Source organism: Cynoglossus semilaevis, chromosome 3 (genome assembly GCF_000523025.1).
Source record: "Cynoglossus semilaevis isolate Cse_v1.0 chromosome 3, Cse_v1.0, whole genome shotgun sequence".
In the NCBI taxonomy this organism is placed as follows: Eukaryota; Metazoa; Chordata; class Actinopteri; order Pleuronectiformes; family Cynoglossidae; genus Cynoglossus; species Cynoglossus semilaevis.
In genome coordinates, this window is record NC_024309.1 from 2,753,224 (window position 1) to 2,776,565 (window position 23,342).

At 39.9% G+C, this 23,342-nt stretch overlaps 1 protein-coding gene across 3 annotated transcripts in view; it reads right to left on the reverse strand.

Moving 5' to 3' along the window:
• LOC103376915 (trichohyalin-like) overlaps positions 1–23,342 on the reverse strand; it is a 104,019-nt gene that overhangs the window by 56,778 nt on the left and 23,899 nt on the right. For all 3 annotated transcript variants that reach the window (XR_003049374.1, XM_025054473.1, XM_025054472.1), the window contains 2 exons: positions 20,878–20,988; positions 17,394–17,507 (listed from right to left, as the gene is read on the reverse strand). Coding sequence is in view for 2 of the 3 variants with exons in the window: in XM_025054473.1 (XP_024910241.1) it covers positions 17,394–17,507; positions 20,878–20,988 (225 nt within the window). In the remaining variant the exon portion in view is untranslated. The remainder of the gene's footprint in view (positions 1–17,393; positions 17,508–20,877; positions 20,989–23,342) is intronic.

The window sequence follows — 23,342 nt, forward strand, 5'->3', positions numbered from 1 at the left end:
CTTCGTCTCCCTGGTGCAGACACTGCTGGTGGAAGCATGACAACAACGGGGAGGAGAGGAATTAACATCTCAAGAGGCAACTGTCACAGATACAGAGAGAGAGAGAAGTAGAAACACTCAGTCTCCTGCGCAGACACATGCGGCTGCACACGTTTCACGTTGGCTCTTTAGTATCTTAGGTTTTACATGCAACGCAGCACGAGTGATAAGGGAAATTGACACTCTACTTTTAAACTCTAAAAGACGGGAAAACAAATGTATCTTGTTTGCCAGGCAAAGGAAAACTGAGAGTGTTATATTGTGTTCTGAGCTGATCAAACACAGCACAACTGAGCAACACATTCAAATAGGAAAAAAAAAGGGGAGCACAATGGGTTCTCACATCAACCACAATGATGACATAATAGAAATGACTTTTAAAAAAAAGAAGAAATAATAACGCTGTGGGAGGTTTCTAGGCCAAACATACATCATCCACTGTGTTGTTGGGTTGACAGCAGATTTGACCTGGTAGCCAGAGTACACTCTCCTGACACTTCCTGGAAACTACTGAGAAGAGCTGTTTGTGACATTTGGTGAGAGCGGAGCAGTGGCCAAGGTGTTTCTACAACCTTGAGGAAAAAAAAAAAGAAAACTAAAAAAGACAAGGTAAGAAGTGCACATTGTCATAGCAGCCACTTTTCACCCAGTTCCCGAAGATTTCTTTAAACAAGAAGGTAAAAGTTCAAATTTAAACCATGCACAAGTAAACATCAGAGTGTCTGAAATTTCTTTAAATGCACAAGTAAACATCAGAGTGTCTGATGTAATCAAGCACAGGCTACTTTGTTGTTCTCCTTTTGGTAATTAGGTTCTACAGTCCTCCTGGTGAAACCAAACCGGCTTAAGAGCTGTGTGAAAAGTTCCACACACAAAAAATGACACAAGTACAGCATCAGATGTTAAGAACACATCATGTTGTGATGTGACATCCTAGATGTATATGTTTCATCTAAAATCAAATAAAGAGCAGAGTCAATGCTGAGGGAAGTCAACAAGCCGAGGGAGACAACAGGACAGTCTGATATTCTCAACATAAGCAGCTCTGACTTGGAAAATGTATTTGAATAACATGAGCTTTGGTTAATGTCATAAATGGCTTTCAAAGCTGTAAGGTGCAAGCTGTAAAAAGATGCCCAGTCATCTATTTACCCACACCTTCAAACATATTTGAATTAATTAGGTTTCCACTGGTCAAGCTATTCCATTTTGATATTCAAATATAGGCTGCAGGTGTGTACGGGCGTGAAAGACTGATCTAATCAGTCTTAAATCAGTTAATAAGCCAAGGACACCGAGGAGATGACTCAGCTGATGTGAGCATGAGCTAATATTAGCATCTCACTCACTGGAGACCTGTGCTACGCAGCGTAGCATCCAGTCGGCCCATTACAAAAGTGCTGGCTTTTGACATTAATCTCCGCGGATCGGCTCGCCAAAGTGAATTGAATTAGCACACTAGCAAAAGTGTCATGACCGCATGTAAATGGTGGACACATTTTTAACAACATTAAGTCTATTTGAAAGGAAGTGCTTTGATTGGTGGAAGATAACTGGGATAATTGAAAAGAGTGGTTGCACAGAGAAGTTTGCCGTTAGACTACGAGAATATCCAAGTTCTCTTTGGGTAACGTGTTGAGTGTGCACGTACAACATTAGCCTTCCATTCAGAAGTAATACTCTAACTGTTCAAATATTTTCAATGAGAATGGTATATTAATGTTTGGAGAGAAGCAATTGCAGACATGTCCGAGTCAAAGGTCAAACACAATTATGTAGCTGGCTAAAGTACAGAGCTCTAAGAATCTGTTGTGCTGTACACTCCCAACAACTTCATGACAAAAATTGTGTCAACAAAGGCCAACAATTCAAGAAATTTAAACTTAAAATAGTCAATACACATTAGTTCTTCAGATTTGTAGAACTTTAAACGCTACAGAGTGGGGGCCACTCTTTATGCCCACCATAGTAAGAGTTCAATCACAGGCAGATGCACATGCTAATTAATACACAATGCATGCAAACAGACACAGAAGAATCCTCCGGCTTCTAATTAAAAGCCACAGCTTGCAGTTGACTTTGGGTGGAGAGAGACACCACAACTCTGGATAACTTCCTGTAAGACATAAATCTGTCGTGTTCTCACCCGCTCACTCAACAAAGACAGTCTTGTCCCGATGCCTCCCCTCCCTGCCTCCCTGCCTCCTGTCACCCTACATTAGACATCAAGCAGCTGTGGTCATGTTCAAAACACTCTGTATTCTCTCTTTTTCAGTCACCCGTTCATTCATTCACGCATTCATTTTAAAGATCTTTTCCTTTTTTTTTTTTCGGTTTCCTCTCACTTTTCATGTACCCATCCCCTCCCTCCACCCTCCCCTCTACTCCCTCTCTCTTCTCTAAACACGGTTTCTTCCACATGGCCCCCATAATGAGTGGTGAAGCTAAACGAGAGGAAACACGGCTCACTATTAGGAGGGGAATGCTGACTGAAGGCTTTAAATAAACGGAGAGAACTTAAGGCCAAATTGTATTTCCAAGGACATAAACTAATGGAACAGGCAGACATTTCTCTGAACAAATACACACACTGTTTAAACTCCTGTAATAGTTGTGAAAATATACGCACTCGTGTGGATCCAGCAGAGAGACAGATGGGGAGAAAGCAGTCAGAAATAGATTGTTAATGCCTTTTTATATCACCGAAACGAAGCAACCCCTGTTGGTTAGAGTTCAACAGCTCCTCTTTCTTTTACAGTGAAAAGCCGATTACTGTGTATTCAAAGGCAGAACAATGAGGACATGAAAAAGCACAAATGCTAGATTATGTCATCCAAACTAATTAGGAAAATGTGTTTTCCTAAGTGTCTTTCACATGCTCTCAGGCATAAACATCTACACCCACACATAAACACACAGCAGAGCCCCCCCCCCCCCCACCCCCCTCACTATGAGGTTAATTGGCTTATCTAGGCTAATTAGCATAACTAATCAGGGCGCTTGTTAACAGATAAGTATTATTTATGCAATTAACACTCCATGTGCTCGTGTATAGATCCCCTTCATCACTGGCACAAGTGCAAATGGAAATGTAGCAAAGCTAAGTAGGCATGAAGTGAGACCTGTGGGGGTCTGAATGAGTGTGTTCGTGTGTGTGTGTGTGTGTTTCCACTTCATCCTTTATCTTTGCTTCACACACACAGATGCTCACTATCAGGTGCCAGCACCTCCAACCTCTCATCAGCACGCACACACACACGCACACACACGTACCCTGTGCCGTCATTCTCAAATCCCTTGCTTGATCATTAGGCTTCTGATTAGTGTAATTAGCAGAGTAAAACAGATGAGATCAGTGGATTCAGGCTGAGAGCCGGGCTGACGTACAGTCTGTCACCTCACCGCCACCTTACCATGCTGCTGAAAAGCGCACTTGTTCCTATCAGCTGGGTCGGTGGCACATTTGCATGTTTTGCCAATGATTACTGACTGATAAGCAGATGTGCACGTGTACTGTGATAAAAAAAAAAATGTTTTTTTTTCCCTCTCCTTGTTAAGTGTCACAGCTTTTACATTTTTAACCTCAAATAGAAAAAAACAACAAAACATACGCTCTCATTACTTCACTGTTGTATTCATTACATTTCTGAAAATGCAGATGGCTGCCTTATGTTTGAGATGCTTAGCAAGCGCTTTCCAGCCGACGGTGAACACAAAACAAGCAAATCAACACCACTCCCCTGGTCGTCAGCGCGTGGCCGAAAACCCACGGCACACACACGCAGTACAACACTCACAAATAAGCAGAGAGGGGAAAATGAAAGAGAGAGAGAAAGAGAGAGGGAGTGCTACATTTACTGAAATTAAACATTTTCTCATCAGCCTGAGGGTGCAGCAGGCCCACTAATGTATTATTCATCCCCACTTCACAAAGGAACATTAATCAATTATGAAGATATGAGGATCTTAAAGTATAGAGGAGAGACGAACAGCGGCCCGTACGTATTAATATGCGGCCGCAATCGTGCAACACCCCTCCCTCCCCCGCAACCCCAGCCCCAACCCCCACCCCTGTGCTCCTCAAATCAATATTTTGCAGATTAATTTGGAGCAGTTGTGGCAAGATGGCAGGATGAAGGGGGAAGGCAAGGGGTGGGGGTAGGGAATGGTGGAGAAGAGGTCTGAATTAAGGTGAAGTGTTTTGTTTTTGTTTATTTATTTCAGTGTACATGCATATACCTCCTTGTGTGCATGTAAACAACAGCAATAATAATAATAATACAGCAACTGTAAGAGTTGAAATAGTTTTTACATATGTGTGTGTTTTGATTTGATTGTGACAGTTTGTAACTTTAAATATGTAAGTCTTACTGAGAGAAAAGCATTAAATTTAAATGATTATTTCTGCAAATTTGCAAAATTGTCCATCACAAACTTTAAATTACAGTAAACACATTAAACAGATAAGTTAAATGTGCTACACTCTAACCCAAGAACTCATTCACCTCCTCTTCTATAGTAAGTGAAGTTTGGGGTCTCTCTCTCTCCCTCTCTCCTAAATCCCTGCACCTCCTTCTCATCTTCCCTTCTGTCTACTCCTCACGACCATACCTGCTGGTCCGGCCTTCACCTCCCCTCTCAGGTTTTATAGAGCCTTTTCACTCTCATTTTTTCCTGTTTCTCCTGATATCTCTTAATGCTCACACTGCTGAAGAGCTCCTACAGTTACATTACATTTTTAAAAAACATCAGACCCACAAGCGGCCAAATATTTCCCTTTTTTCAAATTACTAAGGAAAAAGCAAATAAAAACAATAAGAATCTCAATGTGCAGTAAAGCAGTTTTGTTGTTAGCATGATCAAGCTACTGTAATCAACACATCTGTGGATGAGTGACTGCAGCAGAGAAGGCCCAGGAATAACTACAAGAAGTCTGTTATATTGGACTGAGACAGAGACATACGTATATATTTGGGCATCATGACATCTGAAAAATATATCCTAAAATGAGACTTTAAAGCATTTTTATTGTTTACGTTCCCATATACAGTACCTTCTTAGTAAAGGTAACTCTCTGTTCTCTGGACTTGGGCCTCATCTGTGTCAGATCAGCTAACACTGAAACTGGCACACGGGTAAGAAAGATTAAATTTCACAGCAATCTCCTTTAACAAGGTTTCATATGGATGGGTTTGTGCCAGCAGGTCTGTGCATCTGCATTGCAGACGTGGGCTTAAACGAAAACACTTGGAGAGTAAGAAAGAAAAAAAAAAAAGACAACAGAGTAGATCAACATTTGTCGAAAGTATGATTAACAGAAGGAGCTTCACTCACACTGGATGTTCCTCCGAGGCTGTGTAATCACACAAACCACTAATTAGCAGCAGTGCAAATGAGTCAGCTCACGAGCAGCCTAAACAAACAGCAACCAACTAACACACATAAACAAGCAACATGCCCGGGTTTACCACAAGCACAAAAGTACACTGGTGAGTCTCTGTGTGTGTGAGAGTCTGTGAGAGAGTCTGTGTGTGTGTGTGTGTCGGGCCGTGTGTCCTAACCATAAGCCGCAGAAGACAGTAAAACAGCAGTGGGTATAATTTAGTGACACCCTGTAAGGAGGTGTGGGAAGGCCATAAAAAACTCTCCCTTTTAATCCCGGCCGGCAACGCCATGTTTGTTACCCAGGGCGTTGAGATATGCTGGTAATTCATCACACAAGTCTCGGCTTCCTGTTAAACCTAGCTGCACATGGAGACCTTCTAGCGCGGCTGCCAAAGCAATATCGTAAAAAGAGGAGAAGAAGAGGAAAAAGAAGAAGGGGGGGGATAGAGATTTTTTTTCCAACCTCCCCAAGACAGGGTACTAAACAATAACAAGCACGCTGCAAAAAAAATTAAAATAAAATAAATAAGACTTTAGACAATATGAAGCTTTTGGTGTAAAATAATTGGATTCAGGGTGATTATTTTTTAAACCCTTAATAACATATGTCACTGCACCATTAGTCTATTAGAACATCTATTTTTTTTTCAATAATTCTATCGTCATCCTGTTGTATTCAATAATTGGATCATTTAAGAAAGTGTGTGTCTGCTAATAATTATTGGTGAGTTTCTTCTTTAGTAGTAAAAATGTTTCAAATTTCAGAAGCGGCAACACAACAGCAGTCCCATATGTAGAATGAATTTTGTAGAGTTACTCAACGAATCATAAAATGACTGAAAAGAGAAGCTAAAGCACAACATTTTCTACCGCAAGCAATTTAACAATGGACTGACACGAGTTCAATTAAAAGGTGAAATAATTCAGCATTGTTTGCACTCGCAGAAATACAAACTCTTTTGCAACAATATGGATCAAGGATAGTGGCAGCTGGCAAAAGTTTAACGTTGTTGACAATGAACTTCTCGTTTTCTATATTTTCTCTAAGTCCTTGTAGAAAAAAAGGGTGTATGCAGTAAATACACACCCACCCAAAATCCTTTTCCACAGGACTGTGGATATGCTTAAGTATATGGAAGTACTTAAACTGAAGACTCATAAACTGTGCAAACATGCAAGTTAAAGCTGACATTGAATTAATAATTCTCAACAGTAATGAGGCATTTTTTACATTAAAACAAATGTATATTTTGTGTACAAAGAGTATTAGTATTAGTATGTACAATAATCTATAATAGTAAGTAAATATGGAGGTAATTCCAATGTGTGCGTTTCAGTGTTTCCAAAAAAAAAAAAAAAAAAGTTACCGTGCACCCTCCCTGCTCCCCCCGTGTCACCACTGACAGCTGTCACACACCAGAGATGGAAGCAGAGAAAAAAAAAAAATCTGAATCCCAACTTCCACAAACAATTCAGCTCATGCAAACACAAACACAAACACACACACTTTGCCACACACACAGCTCAGCATTTCCGGGCCTCATGAGATTAGTTATTCTGATTAAACTTTAGACAGATTAGAAATGGTAAACTCATGTTTGATCGGGGAAACCAATGGGGGGCGGGGGGGGAGAGGAGGTAAGATCTGACAGAAAACATAATGTAAGAGGACAGAGGGCAGAGAGTTAAATCTTTCACTTTACAGAAGAAAATAGAATCGTAAAAAAAAAAAAAAATACAGGAAAAAGAAACTTTTCAACAAAATGGAATTTATGCCACAGTGTTGGGGCAAAAAATAACTTGAGATTATAGTCTGCAGAAGAAAATGTGGGAATGTGGAGATGATTGTTGTCTTTCACTGCAGCCACAGTGGTTCTTTGTTGTGAGCTGCAACTTTTTCTGAGCAGTTTCTAAAAAGGGATAGAGTGGGAAAAAAAAGTACACATTCAAACATGAACTTATATATACGCGAATAAAATCGAAGAGACTGTATATAGAAGTATAATATTCAAATTAAAAAAGTCCAGCACAAAAACTGCACACAGTGTCAGTAGGGTGTTGTACTGAGCAAATACTGTAAATGTAATTAATTCTGTTGATATATAGTAGTTGAAAAACTATTACATGGAGTTCTTCCAGGTAAATGTACATACTGTGTACATGAAATGTACATTGTATTTATGACAATATAGTACTGTACGTAGTGCTTCTACAATGTGAGGTTCAAAGGGTACACACGCACAAATCTTATACATACAGAAAATTATATTCAAAGTATGAGTAAATACTCTAAGTGAAATTGGTCAATTTGTTTTAAAAAAATGTTTACATATATACACACACATAGAGTACATATATATATCTATATCTATACATAGGCATATACTGTAAATGTGTGCATGTGTGTGTATATATATATATGTTTATAAATGCCAAATAAATGGCAGTGTCAAACCAGCATAAGACAAAGGAACTCTATTTACAGCCCTAAGTGCTGCTTTGATTACTGTGGTGACAAGGAGAGTGGTGAGTGAATGTGACTGAATGTGTGTGTGTGTGATCACAGCTCCATATGCATGTTCCTATTATTCTTATGAATTATGCCTTGTTTCTGTAATGATGTAGAAAGAATTAGGTTTACAAAGCCTATGTCTATTGCCCTAAGGGCAAACACACGCTCACCAGCACACACATGGCAAAAGGGGAGGCGTGTGGGGAGATGGGTGGTGTGTGGGGGGGGTGAAAATATGCATGTTATTACTGCATATTCATGACTAATTTTGTTAGCCCTGCCTAATAGGCCTGAGTGACAGTTTGAGAAATGGAAAGTCTGCTTTAATATCACACACACATGAACGCACCCCCTCCCAGGGTCCGTGCGTGTATTCGTCCTGGGACTTTGAATTAACTTCCTTCCATTTGGACGGCACCACCTGAACTTTATACCTCAACTTGGACACCAACCCATTATTTACCTGAGCCTCATTAGGACCAGTGCTTGGTCCTCATGAGAACAACTGATCCTCGTAATTTCCGTAACAACGCCACGAAGGACCCTGACCAAAGTCAGCAGTGGTAACACACACACACACACACACACATCATTTGTAGAGGGATGTTAAATGTTTTTATGATAAGAAAATATTTTTATGCTTTTAATTACCGTTTTCTAAACACACACACATTTTGTCATACACAAACATGTCGGTTGTCTGTTGCGTCCCAGTCCCCAGGGTGATGTTTGACACAGCGCGGGTGCTGCCACAGCAATTAACCTCACTGTTAATGAGAAGAGCTCTGTCAAGTAGCCAGATGGCACTGCCTGGCACGCTGCCATGTGCAAACACACACACGCACACACACTGATATACACACACTGACACATACACACATATGCAGGCCGGGTGATTTATGCACATCCATGCACACTCACTTACTCTCCCATCCAAACCTGTCGTACACCTAACTGTTGCCTTCCCCATCACTTCCCTAAATGTCCTCCAGGCCCCCTCCCCTGCCCTTCCCTGCCCTCCCCTCCCCTCCTCTCCGCCTTCCTCCACCTCCCTGTTCCCTGGCAGCTGCTTATCCATGTCGCAGCACTGCAGATGTCACAAGTCAGCAGCTGGGAAAACACAGGGGAGGAGAATGGGGGGAGATGGGGGGGATTTTAAAAGAGGGGTGGAGTTAGTTGAACCACCTTTTCTGACATTACAGCCACCAATTAGCTGAAGATGGATGTACGTATGCAAACATAACTGACCGGACAGTTGAAGATTTGAAATTTCACTGCATCATGTAGGAGTTTTTAGACATGTATATTTGAACGAGTGTGTGTGGGTATGTGTGTGTTTGTGCATTCAAGTGTGTCCCTAGGTGGGTGTGTGCATGGGTGAGTTAATAATGAGTGTGGCACTTGACCATGGCATGGCCTGCTGCGTGTGCCTGACTGCATGTCCACACAACAGCCCACCAGGCCCAGGTATTGATCAGTTAGCTTGGCCCTAATAGGAGAAGAGGAGTCTGACCGGGAAAGTCAATATGGAGAAAAAGAGACATATCCTGCTCTGGTCCTGGGAGAGGAAGGCAAAGAGGGAGGGAAGGGAGGCAGGGAGGGTGGGGAGGGAGAGAGAGCAAAGAAAGAGAAGGGAGAGACAGAAAGTAATGGGCATGTAGCTACGTCCTTGCAGAGATGAAAATAGTGAGGAAAGGGTCAGGAAAAAGTACCAAGAAATCTGGACAAGAGAATAACAAGACGAGCATGAGGAAAATAAGAATGTAACAAAGACAAAACTTCAGTCTCTCAAGCTCAAATCTCACTTTTGTTGAGGAAAAAAAAAAGTTTGGTGATTTGAATTAAAACACTTACAGAGAGGCACTCTTAGAATGTGAAATAAGTTCGGTTTCTACCTTTCCCAAATGAAAATCATGAAATTCTGTCAAAGTCCCTTTTTCTTCTTCTTCTTTCCCCTCGATTTTTAACTTAAGTAACTTTCAGCTTTTGAGTTCTGTTGGGAGAGGAAAACAGAAACTCAAACATCCTGATGCTAAGTGTTAAAAATCTCTGCAGGAGATTATTCCTTTTTTTAAAAAATATATAATTAAAAAAAACTGCAGCAAGATGGGAAATAAAAAACTGACACTCACTCATACATCAATACATCGATGGATCAATGTGAGTGTGTGTGCAAACGCGCGCTTGTGAGTGTGTATGTGAGTATACACCACTTCAACAGAAAAAATATATAAATAAATCTGTAGGCAAACAAAAACAGAGGAAAGTGAAAAGTAGATAAAAGACCTCGCTTTCACCATGCACATACACACAGAGTAACACACACACATATACCTGGCTGAGTGATGCTACCCTGGAGGGTGGCTTCAATCTGATGTGCTTAATGTTGACGCTGGTGGCAAGAAACACACAAACTCACCCGCTGTTTCAACCTGCCTGTCATTTCATTTCACCAGACCAGATTTACTCATTTCATTTATTTCATTTTATTTTTTTTTATTATTATTATCATATGTGCAGCCATTTAAAATGCTCAAGGTGTGATGCAAATCCCTGCCATCTCTGACAGCCAAGTGCGCTGACTGAGGAGCCATCACACCCTTCAGTGTGTTTCACAGTGCCACCCCGTGCAGCCACACACACAGCTGTGCCACACTGCGCCAGACCATCGGTTCCAGCATGGCTGGATGCTTTAATTGGATGCACTGCAGGCTGTCAAAGTACTGACTGGTTATTTCCCCACAATATTTGGATGCGTCTTCATATGACAACTTCTTTAAAAAAAAAAACTTAAACAAATATTTACTCTATATCATGCTCAGTATAACTCAATTCCACGTCGACCTCTGGTGCTCTGTTACAGTCAGTCGTGGAGATTCACTAACAGCACAAATGTCTGCAAAGGCAGAATATGAGCAGGAGAGTATGATATATTTAAATGCTACTTTTCAATACTTTTTTGTAAAATATGTAAAACTTGAGGTGTTTAGAGTGATAAGACTGGTTTACTGTAGAAAAAGAAGAAGTCTTTGGGGCCTGGGATCACTGCATGCTGGTAAATATCATACAGGGATTTGCATATTGCCATGGGGACGGTGGTGTTGCAACGGCTCCCTAAGGAGTGCAACCTCCCTGAGGAGAGACAGAGTCCCTGAGGCCAGCTCTGTTACCGATCCCTACAGTCTGGGACCTGTGTATGTATGTGTGTACTTGATTCATGCAGTTATTACTGTAAAAAAAGTTATTAGTTACCCTGAAACAAAAGTAAACTTTTCTTACAGAGTTATGAAAAGTAAATCTCAGTAAATGACATTTGGAGCTACTGCTTAGTTATAATTAATCACTGGTTAGTTAATGGTCAGGACAATTCAATTTAAACAATTTCAACCACTGTAAATTTGTCTCAAATTTTAATTGGACAGAAATTATGTTTTATTCAAACCTATTTCCAGCAAAGTTTTTTCCCCCTGCCAGGATAGTGTACTTTACCCCCCTCCTCCTTCCTCCAGGGAAGTGTATCTCCTGAGTTAGATTACTGTTGGTGAGGGTAAATTATATATGTCTCACAATTACCAGACAATGGTGTTTTTCAGATTTTTTTAATTTATACTATTGAAATGTGAATTATGAGCCACTCCCCAGTAAATCTCTTGGGTCTTGTCTCTGCCTAATGGTTTCATAAAAAAGAAAAAAAAGAAAAGAAAAATGGTTTAATGAGTTTAAACATAAAACTACACTTGACTCACAAAGTTTAAGACCTCAACCATGTTTGTTTACCAGGGATATTTCTCGGGATGTTACTTGAACTGAAAGAACAACCATGAGTTGAAGAGAAATTTCATACATAACTAAAGGTGTGCACAAAGAGGCCGACACATTCAGCTCTCCATTTGTTCTCAGAATGGCATTAACTTGGACAACCCCTGGCATCGTCTCGTCCGCACTCGTCTCCTCTCACTAAACATTGAACTGTGTGAAAAGAAGGTGAGAAAACAGGGTCACCGTGGTCATTACAACAATGTCTGCCTGTTATAGAAATACCTGTAAGATAAAGAAAATAAAACAAAATCATCGGAGAAGAAAAAAAAAACAATTAGTGTGCAGCAGGTTCTTCATCACATGTGGGAAGGAAAAAAATTAAAACAAAAGAACTGAAGAAAACAGAGGTAAGGAAGAGATGAAAAAATGAGAAAAATATAATGTGAGTGAAAAGGTCTTACACAAATGAAGGAAAGAAAAACAGGAGGGTTAATCGAAAAGGAAAGATCCAGCAGCACTGGTGAAATATCAGCCGCTCTATCGCCGTGGTGACAGGGGTCACTCCGGGAAAAGGAAATCGATGCTGACAGCAATGACTCACAGGTCAACACTTTGTCCTGTGAGCCAGTGTGTGTGTGCGTGTGTGTGGCGTAAATGTGAGCTGAAGAGTGCGTGCATGTTTTTCAATTATGCATATGCTTCTGGTACGTATGCATATGTGTGCAGCTGTGTATTAGTGCATATGAAGGATACGTGATTACATAAAAGCATCTAATGGAGGAGCAGGAGTCGGAGAAACACAAGACTCAATCCATTTAAGGTGCGGTGAATATTTGATGCAAGATGTAGGCAAATATATAGGTTCAGTCAAATGGTGCCATTTGGTTACACACTATGAAACGCCAGATTCACTGAGGCGTCCCAATCTCAACATATAAATCTGATCCTAAAATAGATCTAAACTGATGACATTGTTGAACTACTTCAACAAACTACCAATGAGGACAATGAGAGGCTTAATTACAGGAGGAAACAAAATTTGTTTCAAAATTATTTGACTGAAATATCAGTTTTTCAGTGCATTCCTAATTTCGGTTTCAAAAATAATTTGCTGCTTATTTAGTATATGGAGTATGGCCTTAATGTTCATGTTTTAAAAACTGTTGTTCTTAGGCTATAATTGGGGCTAGAGTGGCCACCAGAAGGCTCTGGGGTCAAGGCCAGCTGGTCCCCAAGTCCCAGATTGGGTTTGGTCAGGACATCTGGGCACCTGGTTTAGAAACCGCAAAATCATGGAGTGGACTACCCCTGTGGTGACTCCAGATAAGGGACAAAAGTGATTCTATGTATACTTTATACTGAACAGGCTTAAGGACAAGTTACTAGTTTCATAGATAAAGATAAAAAAGGGGTGTCAGAAAAATCAAGATAAAGTGACAACTTATATGAACATCAACAGGCTGAAGATCCAATCAACAACTAGACTAGACAACTTCATAATGTTGTATTTGTGTTATTCTGACCTTTTATTAAGCAATAATGAAACATATTTATTTAACCTATATTCAGAGTCAACACAGACCAAACAAAGGCCCTTGATTAGAAGAGACACAAAAAGCAAACAATCCCTCCTCCCCCATTATTAAACATTCATATTCCAAATCACCTGCAACTTGGCAATGAGAAGACCTGCCACACAGAGGTCAGTAGATAATATAGGTTGGATGGGTATGTTTGAGACTGCAAATATCAGTGTGTGTGTGTGTGTGCATGCCTTGGGTTAGCAGGAGCTTCGACCTGCTTACATTATTAAGGTGAGTAGTAGACTGTGTTATGTATGCCTAAACAGCCAGTCGATTCATTGCAGATGCAATCCCCTAAGTACATGAATAAGCGCCGGGCTTTCTCTCATTCTCTGTGAACTGTAAAGGGGAGAAAATATTGGTGTGGTGCAACACACTTCAGATAAATCAGAAACAGGGGCAAATTAATAATAAGGAATAAAACAACATTAGCTGATTAAGTATGTATGGCAGAGTGGCAGCTGTAATTTACAGGCAGCTCCGCTTGGTGTCCGGAATAGGGTCTCATTACGGACCCCGGTGTGTGTTTTTTTGTCTGCGTGTGTGTCTGTGTGTGCGTGTGCCCAACTTGTTAGTAATCCATCACCAGTGGTCTTGGCTTTATGAAAAGACCTGCGATCTATGATAATAAGGCTCATGAAGGTTATGAACCAGGCTAAACTCATTTGTTAGAGGAGGAGCTACCGTTTATGTATGTGTGTGTGCAGGTGTGTGTGTGTGTTATGTGTAATAAAAACCATACCATGAAAATAGTGGTTGGGGGGAAATAATATTAAAAGAGTGGTTCCCCTAGTGGGGGCATAGATGACCGCGAGGTGTGGGGGGGTTGAAGTGAAAGTTGAATAAATGTGATTTATGTAAGGGAAATGAACAAACCTGAATTTGCTGGTGTTATTGGCCTGACCTCTACATCGCTAAAATTAAACTCAGACAATTTTTTTGCAGTATTTGTGTTCGCCTCATCATAGTTGATGATTGTGGTAAAACCGTTCTTTTATAGCAGTGGCCAAGAAGAGTAGAACACGTGTTTGAAAAGAAGTTGCAAGAGAGTGAGAAAAACATTACACGGATGTTGCATCACATCAGTTGGTTTTCTCACTTGGTTTAAAGACAAACAGAACAGACATTGCAATATGTTCTGTCCATCTGCAGGAGAGCAGGGCAAGGATGTGAAAAAACAGTCAAACAAATCGTGTCACTCAGAATCTGTTCACTAATTTACGCTGGAGGAAATCTGGAGCAGTGTAGTAGAACGACTTCTACCTTCACAGCACTGGCAGGATTAAGAGTAAAAGCCTCTCTTCCTTTGTCTCCTGCATCTAACCTCAACACTTTGTCAATCTCAGCCATCTATTTATGCAATCATTCCAGTTTTCCTTTTCTTTTGTATGGCGCTCGGTCAAGTGAGAACAACAGAGAAGCAGAAAAAGGTGTGTGCACGGGTCACCAGATCGCATCACAGTGAGGGAGGGGAGGGAAGAGCACAGGATGATGGGACTGTGTCGTCTACTGCTGTTCTATGTCACCTGCATGTTTGCTCACAAAAAGTTTAAAAAAACAGATATAAATGAACTTTCACACCTCAGTCCTTCTAAACCAGCCAGTGAAGGAATGATGTGTGATTCTGTGATTCTCTGCTGTGATTTGCCCTCTGCTGGTATTTTTTAATAACTATGATTTGGATTAAAATACGTACGAGTTGAATATAGAGCCTATAGGGGGCAGCCAGTTGTAAAAACAAAAAACAAAGAAGAATTTATGTTAGGAAGTGTGTCAACAGCAGAACTAGATTGACGAATAATTGATGTGATAAATAATTTTACAGTGGCTTTTTGGCACGCAAACAAAGTTCAAATAGTTTTATGTCTGTAGCGCGCCCTACAGGGGAGGAATAGTAAATTACATTATTGCAAAGTCATCAAGTAGAGCCAAATCCATCATAATTTAAAAATGATAATCCAGGTAACACTCATACCAAACACATTCTGCTCTTCATGTACCAAGTTACAAAATAATTACTGTACGGACTGTGCAGATGAGGGAGTCGTGGTCATCCCAGTGTTTCAGACGCACTGCTAACAGTTCCATCCTCTGGCTGATATATTAACAAAGGTTTACAAGGGCAGAGCGCTACATATGTAAGTTTGGCCTTATGGCTGACCTTACAATGCACTTAGTATCCTGCACAGGGAGTAATGCTGCAGCCACTCCTACAAGCCATTTATTCCAGCTAACGACGGTCAAGCACTCATAAATCAGCATTAGGAACCTCTTTGGTTCTCTCTCTCTCTCTCTCTCTCTCTCTCTCTCTCTCTCTCTCTCTCTCTCTCGTTTAGTTTCCCTACTCTTTAGCTCCCTCTTTATTTACTGATATTTTCTGTTGCTTTTTCCTCATGCCATCTTTTTTCATCACTCTTGCCAATTATTATATTTATTTCTTGAATTTTACAGTTCGCACAATCTATGTAACACACTGTTTCTATCCATATTGCTCTCATTTCTTTTTCGTGAATCTCATTCTCCTTTTTTAATTTGTTTTTTTTTCTTTTTCTTGTTAATTTCTTCCTCCCCTTAAATCCTTGATGTCATTTATGAATCTTCCAACCAAGCCTACCATCCATCCTCTCCGACCAAGCGGAGAATTTCCTTCCCTGCAAATAGAGACGGTGTCCCTGAGATGTCTAACCTGGTATTGGCACCTCTATTGATTTTAATTAAGCTAATTAGTTCATTATTCCAAGGATCAAATGGGGGCATCCATTACCACATGGAGAAAGTAGGTAGTGTGCGGGGCAGCAAAGTTAATATGGTAATGAAGGCGATCAATTATCACTCACAGCAAAGTCATTAACAACAGCATTAGCATAGTCAACCATCACAACCCTCTGACCTCCCTGCCCTCGCACTCTCACACTCTTGCTCCCCCTGCAAGCGAATGCTGCCCAAGCAAATTTATGTGGGAGAGAGAGAGAAAGAGAGAGAGTGAATGACAAAGGTCAAAGTTCAGAGATGGCTGTTAATGCAGCTCCAAATGGAGTTTACATATTTGTCCTGTTGACTTGGGCTTAGCAGTCACTACAGTGGGTCAGCCTGGTCTGCAGCAGCTGCATTTATAATATTCAAATCATGCACTTGTATATGGGCCAGCCGGACCAGTTATGTTCTCGATCAGTGACACCAAGAAATATCTCTATCAATAATGCCATTAAAATTAATCTCCTTGAACTGCTGGGAAATGGATAAGCATATATTTGTGTCACTGCTGCCGCAAGGAAACAAATTAAAGCTGCTCTTAATGCCTCTGGTGAGTCAAAAAGGGAAGAAAAAAAATGCCACTCTGCTCATCTGAGAGCTTCAGCAAGAGAGAGCTTCAACGTATGGACTTCCTCTTTTTATGTACTGTTTTACTGAACTACAGTCAGGGATGGAAAATGAGCCCGGAGAGTGCTACTACAGAGGGTGCTCCACATGACAGGAAAAAATTATGCTCTCATTAGCATGAATTAAGTCATGAGACCAATTTTCTCATTTGGTTCCAGTGCCTTCAGACTTTAATGGCCCCTGTACTGTGGTTTATGTGGAATGTCATAAATAGTCACTTTGTGAATCACACAAAGAATGGAGACTTTCATCACAGCTGGAGTCGTTCTCAGCATTCAGCCAGCCAACACAGTTGACACTTGTTATAACGTGTTTTCTTCTCCACTCCCAGATATGAAATTAGACATAAGAAATTGTGTCCTATTAGTTACCCTGTCTTTATGAAGCTGTAAACATAACAAGCATGTGGTGAGGTACAAATGGAATAAATTTACTTTTAGCCCTAGGATAACAACATGCAACACATCTATGTGCAAACTCAGTTGGTAAGTTCTCTATGGTATTTCAGCTGTGAAAAATAACAACTTTAATGATAAAAGCATCTGGAGGTGATAAAAATAAAATCCATGCTGACACAGAGGGGTCATCTTTAGATCTTGTCCTTTAAACAAAGGCCAAGGGTCAAAGCTGAGTTTTAGAAATTACCAAAAAAAAACTATAGACCATAATTTACTTTACTTACTAAAAATAATTGTTTTTGCACAGAAATACAATAAAATAGGAAGAGGACTTACATCAAGGTTGCGTTTAGGGCCCATTTGGTTGAGTTTTGTGTTGGAATTGACATCTGACAGCAAATGTCTACGTTGATGCCGTAGCTCTGACGTCGTCTTCTGCTGACTCAGGTCCTGTAATGTTAAGAATGGAATTATTAGAGAGCTGGAACTGATAATAGCAGGGGGAAAAATAGTCAAAAGCAGAGAAAAAGTGAAACAATTTTCCATTGTTCCATTTGTGAAACATGTTTTTTCAATCTATTAGATAAAAAATCTATTAAAACTACATTGTCTGATTAATCACAACCTTTGCTGGAAGCAAAACAGTGCAGTGAAATAAGATGACAATTCTTAACTGTGTCTCTTCACATTTCCCTAATTGCAGTCTTAGACCGCATGCTTTATCCATCCTTCAGCTATCATTGAAACTAAAAACTGGCAACCATCTGGACAATAAAAGAAAGATACTGAACCGCCGCCAGCTCTGAGAGTTGCTCTATGGCTGCCCTTGAGCCTTTGACCTGCCTGAAATAAAGTGAGAAGAAAAAACTTTTCTACGGGGATCAATAAAAGGCCGGTTTTACTGCATTATATGATTACTAATCCTTAAGCTGCCAAAGCTGCCAAAACCACTGTCCAATGAGAATATCACCCAGGAGATTGAAGGAAATGACTAAATGGAAAGTTTCCCCAAATACTCCTCAGGACTAATATAAATGCTTTTTTTATTATTATTATTGAAACGGAAAGACACAAAGGAAGTTCAACATTTTCTGTAACTTTTCTTCCATACGGAGACAAAGCTTACAACAGAACCACATCCACACCACCAGATATACATTTTCACCTCAGCCTTTCAGCTCAGCTCCCTCTGGACACACTGCTACATTTACATATATCAAAATCAATAAAATGAATAAAATAAAACTGAAGGTCTTGGTCATATGTTATATCCAAGTTCAACCTGGAGTGGAGAGTTTTATAATCAGCCACATACAAAGTACTGTATGTGGCTGATGTACCGTAGTTGGCCCCATGATTTAAAATTAACTACAGGTGAAAACCTATGTTCATCCTTTTTCACAAAGTACTGCTCAGTGACACGACGTCTGCCTGTGGATGACAAATAAACAACAGGCTAATTGCTGCAGTCCAGAGAGGAGAAAAAAGCCTTGGATTTCATGACATTACGACCACAAAACTAACTCTGTTTAGTGTCCATTACCGTTCATCCCTATTGCGCATCAAAAAGGCCATACACTACGATTCAATCAGACGTTCGCCAAGCTCCCATTACAGAGCTCGCTGCATCGTTTACATGGTGGAACGGCCCATAAGTAGCTCTAAATGCTCTTCATTTGATTGGATTTCACATTAGAGACATCAGAGCAGAAAACACACTGTTGTTCCCCCGACTGCACTAATAGACTGTTGAGTGAGGCAGTCCATTTGTTTGTATTTGTTTACCAATCTAGGCCCCCAGAAAACACACAAACGAACACAGACGGACGCTGAGAGCGTCATTCAAGAAGGGTGAAAATGGAGTTTCAAAATGCCAAGAGGACAGTTCAATAGCAGGGCAGCAAACTAAGTGTCTTCACGCTGTTTGTCTTCGGCTGCAGAGAGAGGCCTCTGTCCCAGACTCTCAGCTGTACAGAGTTCCCTTTACCTATTTTCCATAAATTGTAATTGTTTTAATTGGCAAATTGGTAGAATGGAAAAAGGAATTGTTACAGAGTCAACAACTGCATTACTTACAATGCATCTGAACACTAACAAAACACACAACACATTATATAATATATAAATTATACTTTTTATATTAGAGATATTTGTTGCTAAAGCGATGGCATTTTCCATTAAATTTAATTGGTAGCAGTTTTGAAAAAAAAAATGAACATGCTTTGAATGTATATGTTATATCCAAGTTCAACCTGGAGTGGAGAGTTTTATAATCAGCCACATACAAAGTACTGTATGTGGCTGATGTACCGTAGTTGGCCCCATGATTTAAAATTAACTACAGGTGAAAACCTATGTTCATCCTTTTTCACAAAGTACTGCTCAGTGACACGACGTCTGCCTGTGGATGACAAATAAACAACAGGCTAATTGCTGCAGTCCAGAGAGGAGAAAAAAGCCTTGGATTTCATGACATTACGACCACAAAACTAACTCTGTTTAGTGTCCATTACCGTTCATCCCTATTGCGCATCAAAAAGGCCATACACTACGATTCAATCAGACGTTCGCCAAGCTCCCATTACAGAGCTCGCTGCATCGTTTACATGGTGGAACGGCCCATAAGTAGCTCTAAATGCTCTTCATTTGATTGGATTTCACATTAGAGACATCAGAGCAGAAAACACACTGTTGTTCCCCCGACTGCACTAATAGACTGTTGAGTGAGGCAGTCCATTTGTTTGTATTTGTTTACCAATCTAGGCCCCCAGAAAACACACAAACGAACACAGACGGACGCTGAGAGCGTCATTCAAGAAGGGTGAAAATGGAGTTTCAAAATGCCAAGAGGACAGTTCAATAGCAGGGCAGCAAACTAAGTGTCTTCACGCTGTTTGTCTTCGGCTGCAGAGAGAGGCCTCTGTCCCAGACTCTCAGCTGTACAGAGTTCCCTTTACCTATTTTCCATAAATTGTAATTGTTTTAATTGGCAAATTGGTAGAATGGAAAAAGGAATTGTTACAGAGTCAACAACTGCATTACTTACAATGCATCTGAACACTAACAAAACACACAACACATTATATAATATATAAATTATACTTTTTATATTAGAGATATTTGTTGCTAAAGCGATGGCATTTTCCATTAAATTTAATTGGTAGCAGTTTTGAAAAAAAAAAATGAACATGCTTTGAATGTTGAAGGTTTAGGCACGTACTGTATGCATAGAATAGCAGTGACCTTTGTGACCAGTGCAGAGAGCACACAAAGCCAGTTTGCTGACCTTCTCCATAATAGAAGATAAGTACTTTGGTGTATAATAATCTTCTGTGTGCAAGAAAAAAAATCTAATCTGCAAAAATTCAAATCCTAACCTAGTTTTACAATCTTGTATAGGGAAAAAAAAAATCATCGTACACATTGACATTTCTTTCTTAAATGTAAACATACTTTTTCACACACAATTTTTGCTACAGGCTTCAAAATGCTGCATCATACTTCAATTAGTTAAATGTAAACTTGTTTTTTTGGGGTGGTAATAAACCTTTCTCACGTAGAGAGGCCATAAACTTACTCACTAACTTACTAAAAATCAAAAACCTTTCCATAAATGAGAAAAAAAAACATCTTTATCCGAATAACACCATTTATTACAAAAATTAAAATAAAGATTTTTGGGTCAACCAGTTTATAAAGGAACATTTGTTTCAAACCTAATTGTGTTGTTCCTAGACTAACTACCTCGTTAACGCAAAATGCCATTTAAACACATATAAAAACCTTACATTCAGTATAATGAGCTGTGTGGCTTTATTACCAATTTGGAAAGTTGGTCAGTTTCCATCTGCAGCTCCTCAACCGTCTGCAGCAGCATTTGGTTCTGGTCTGTGAGGTCATTCACGTACGACTGCAGGAAATCCTCTTTCTTCTGAAAGAATAACAGCACAGCAGGATTGTAGGGCAGGTTATTTGGTGGTTTCTTTTTAACAAGCTGAAGGCAGAACCACGCAGGGTTTTCTTCTTTTTTTTTACTCTCTAAAACAAATTGTATTTTGTTGAGCTGGACAAATCAATGGCAAACAAAATGTGAGGTTCAGAAGGAGAGAGAAGTACAGACACAGGCCACAGTGAAATGTATGGGCTAATGAGTGATTGAACAAAACTGTCTATCTGTTCTGAAAGCAGTTCAGACAAAAACACTATTTCCATATTTAAATGAATATAGGAACAGTGTTAGATACTATAGAAGTTACAGTCCAACAACTTACTTTTCATGGCACCTTATAGTGTTTTTGTAACAACCAACCAATCAAACATGTCACTATGTCAAACTCCAAAGACAGTTTTAATATATCTGGAAATTAATAAAATGTAGTAAAGTAAAGTAAAATATAAAAAAACACTGTATCTAATGACACCTGAGCTTTAGGTGGCGTTTTTTTTAAATAAACATTCTAAAATCAGAGTGTTCAATTTACGTAATTCTAGATGCACATTTTTTTTGAAAGAAGTACTAGGACAAATGGAGCATTCTGAAAGGCTCTGAAAGTATAGGTCTTTCATGTAGGCCATAGTGGGGTGTACTGAAATGGTTTCATAACATATGATTGTTTTACTTTAGAAACCAACTGGTCCCAACTGACAAGGAGGGCAGGAACGCTTGGCTTTTTCATAGCAACCCACCCAGGTTTAACAATAGCTGACCTGTGAACTGCATTGTTTCAGAGGAAAAAAACTCAGTGAGCAGCTTAGAGTAGGTAGTTTGTCAGGTGATAGGGCAGACAAAGAGATGCTATTCCCTTTTGTTGCCTTGTGCCCAGAAGAAAGCATTTGTTAGATCAACCGTTGTAGGTCAACTAAACAAATTCAGCCTCTGAAAAAGTCTCTGAGGTCTTGAGTGCAGTTTTTCCAACTCTTTTATTGTATCATATCCTTTCCAGGTATGATGTATGGAAAGAGGGTCTGGAAGAGGAGAGGACTGCACTGGAGACAAAATAATTCAATCAGTAAAAGTGAAGAACCTAGTGTGTGAAGAAGACTAAGATGAAGATGATTTAATTTGACCTACATGCTTAATTAAAACTTTTCACTCATCTCACAAGATCCCCAACCTTTTCCTCACCTCAAAATTCCTCTTAACAAACCAAAGAAAAGACACTAATCACAACCAATTTCAAATATATCACTTACATTCAATTTCCCCACTGTGGTGGAAATAAATAAACTACTGAACTTAATTTACCTTGCTGCACCCCCTTTTGCTATGGCTATGTGTCCCCCTAGGAGGGGCCCACACCCCACTTTGGGAACCACTTTCCCCAATTGCTTTTCTCCTGCTTAATTAAACTGGCTGTAAACATAAATTGTTGAAGGAGCCCAGAATATGCCTGCATATTTCTTAGTTTCTGCCAAGAAGCAGCGGGTCTGTTGGAAAATAAGATCAGAAATATAGGCTGCAGTTGTTTAACATAAGAACCATAGGTCATCATAAATTAAATAAGGAACAACATGTTGTCCATAGTCCTGCTCACTTCTGGGCAAAAATTCAATTTTTAAAAAGAGGCATTGAAAAGGTCAACTTTACAACTTCAAAAACCTCAGATTAAGGTGTCATGTCATTGCATTAAAAAAATGAAGAGTCAGGATTAACAGGATTCTGGTGTGAATAATGTTTTTTCAGGCGACAAAGTAAAACTGCAGCCGGACAAACATTGAAAGTCAGTATCTTTTTTCACTGTTTGTTCTAGTTTTAAAACATCTATTGGTGATGATGGATGGATCCCCAATCCCGTTTCAATGGACCGGCTCTCTGATTAACTGTGCACATCAACCTTTCGGACTTTGGAGCTCCTGGGTTCTGAACATATAACCTTGTTAAGCGGGCCTTCAACTGAGGCCAGCTAACCGAAAGCCATCTCTGAAACCTTATTACCTTTGCTTTGATGCGGAGCTTAGCTCACACAAGTTACATTGTGAACCTAAATGATGTCACATGACAGGCCCGATGATTAGAAACCTCTCTTTTGTAAGTATGAGGCAGGATTTGTGTTCCTGATCTTTGCTGCTCAGATGGAAACATAATGCAATTTGCCACCTGTTACAAGTGCTGCGGCTTTATGAAAGCACCCCTGTGCTTCCTACTGTCATTTGTCTGACAAGACAGAGGTCATCGTCTGATGCTCGAGTCACGGTGAACAGGATGTTCTTTGATTTGTATCAGATGGATGATAACCTAATGACACAAGACAAGACATCCTGAAAAGTCTTTAAGTCTGGGTCCAT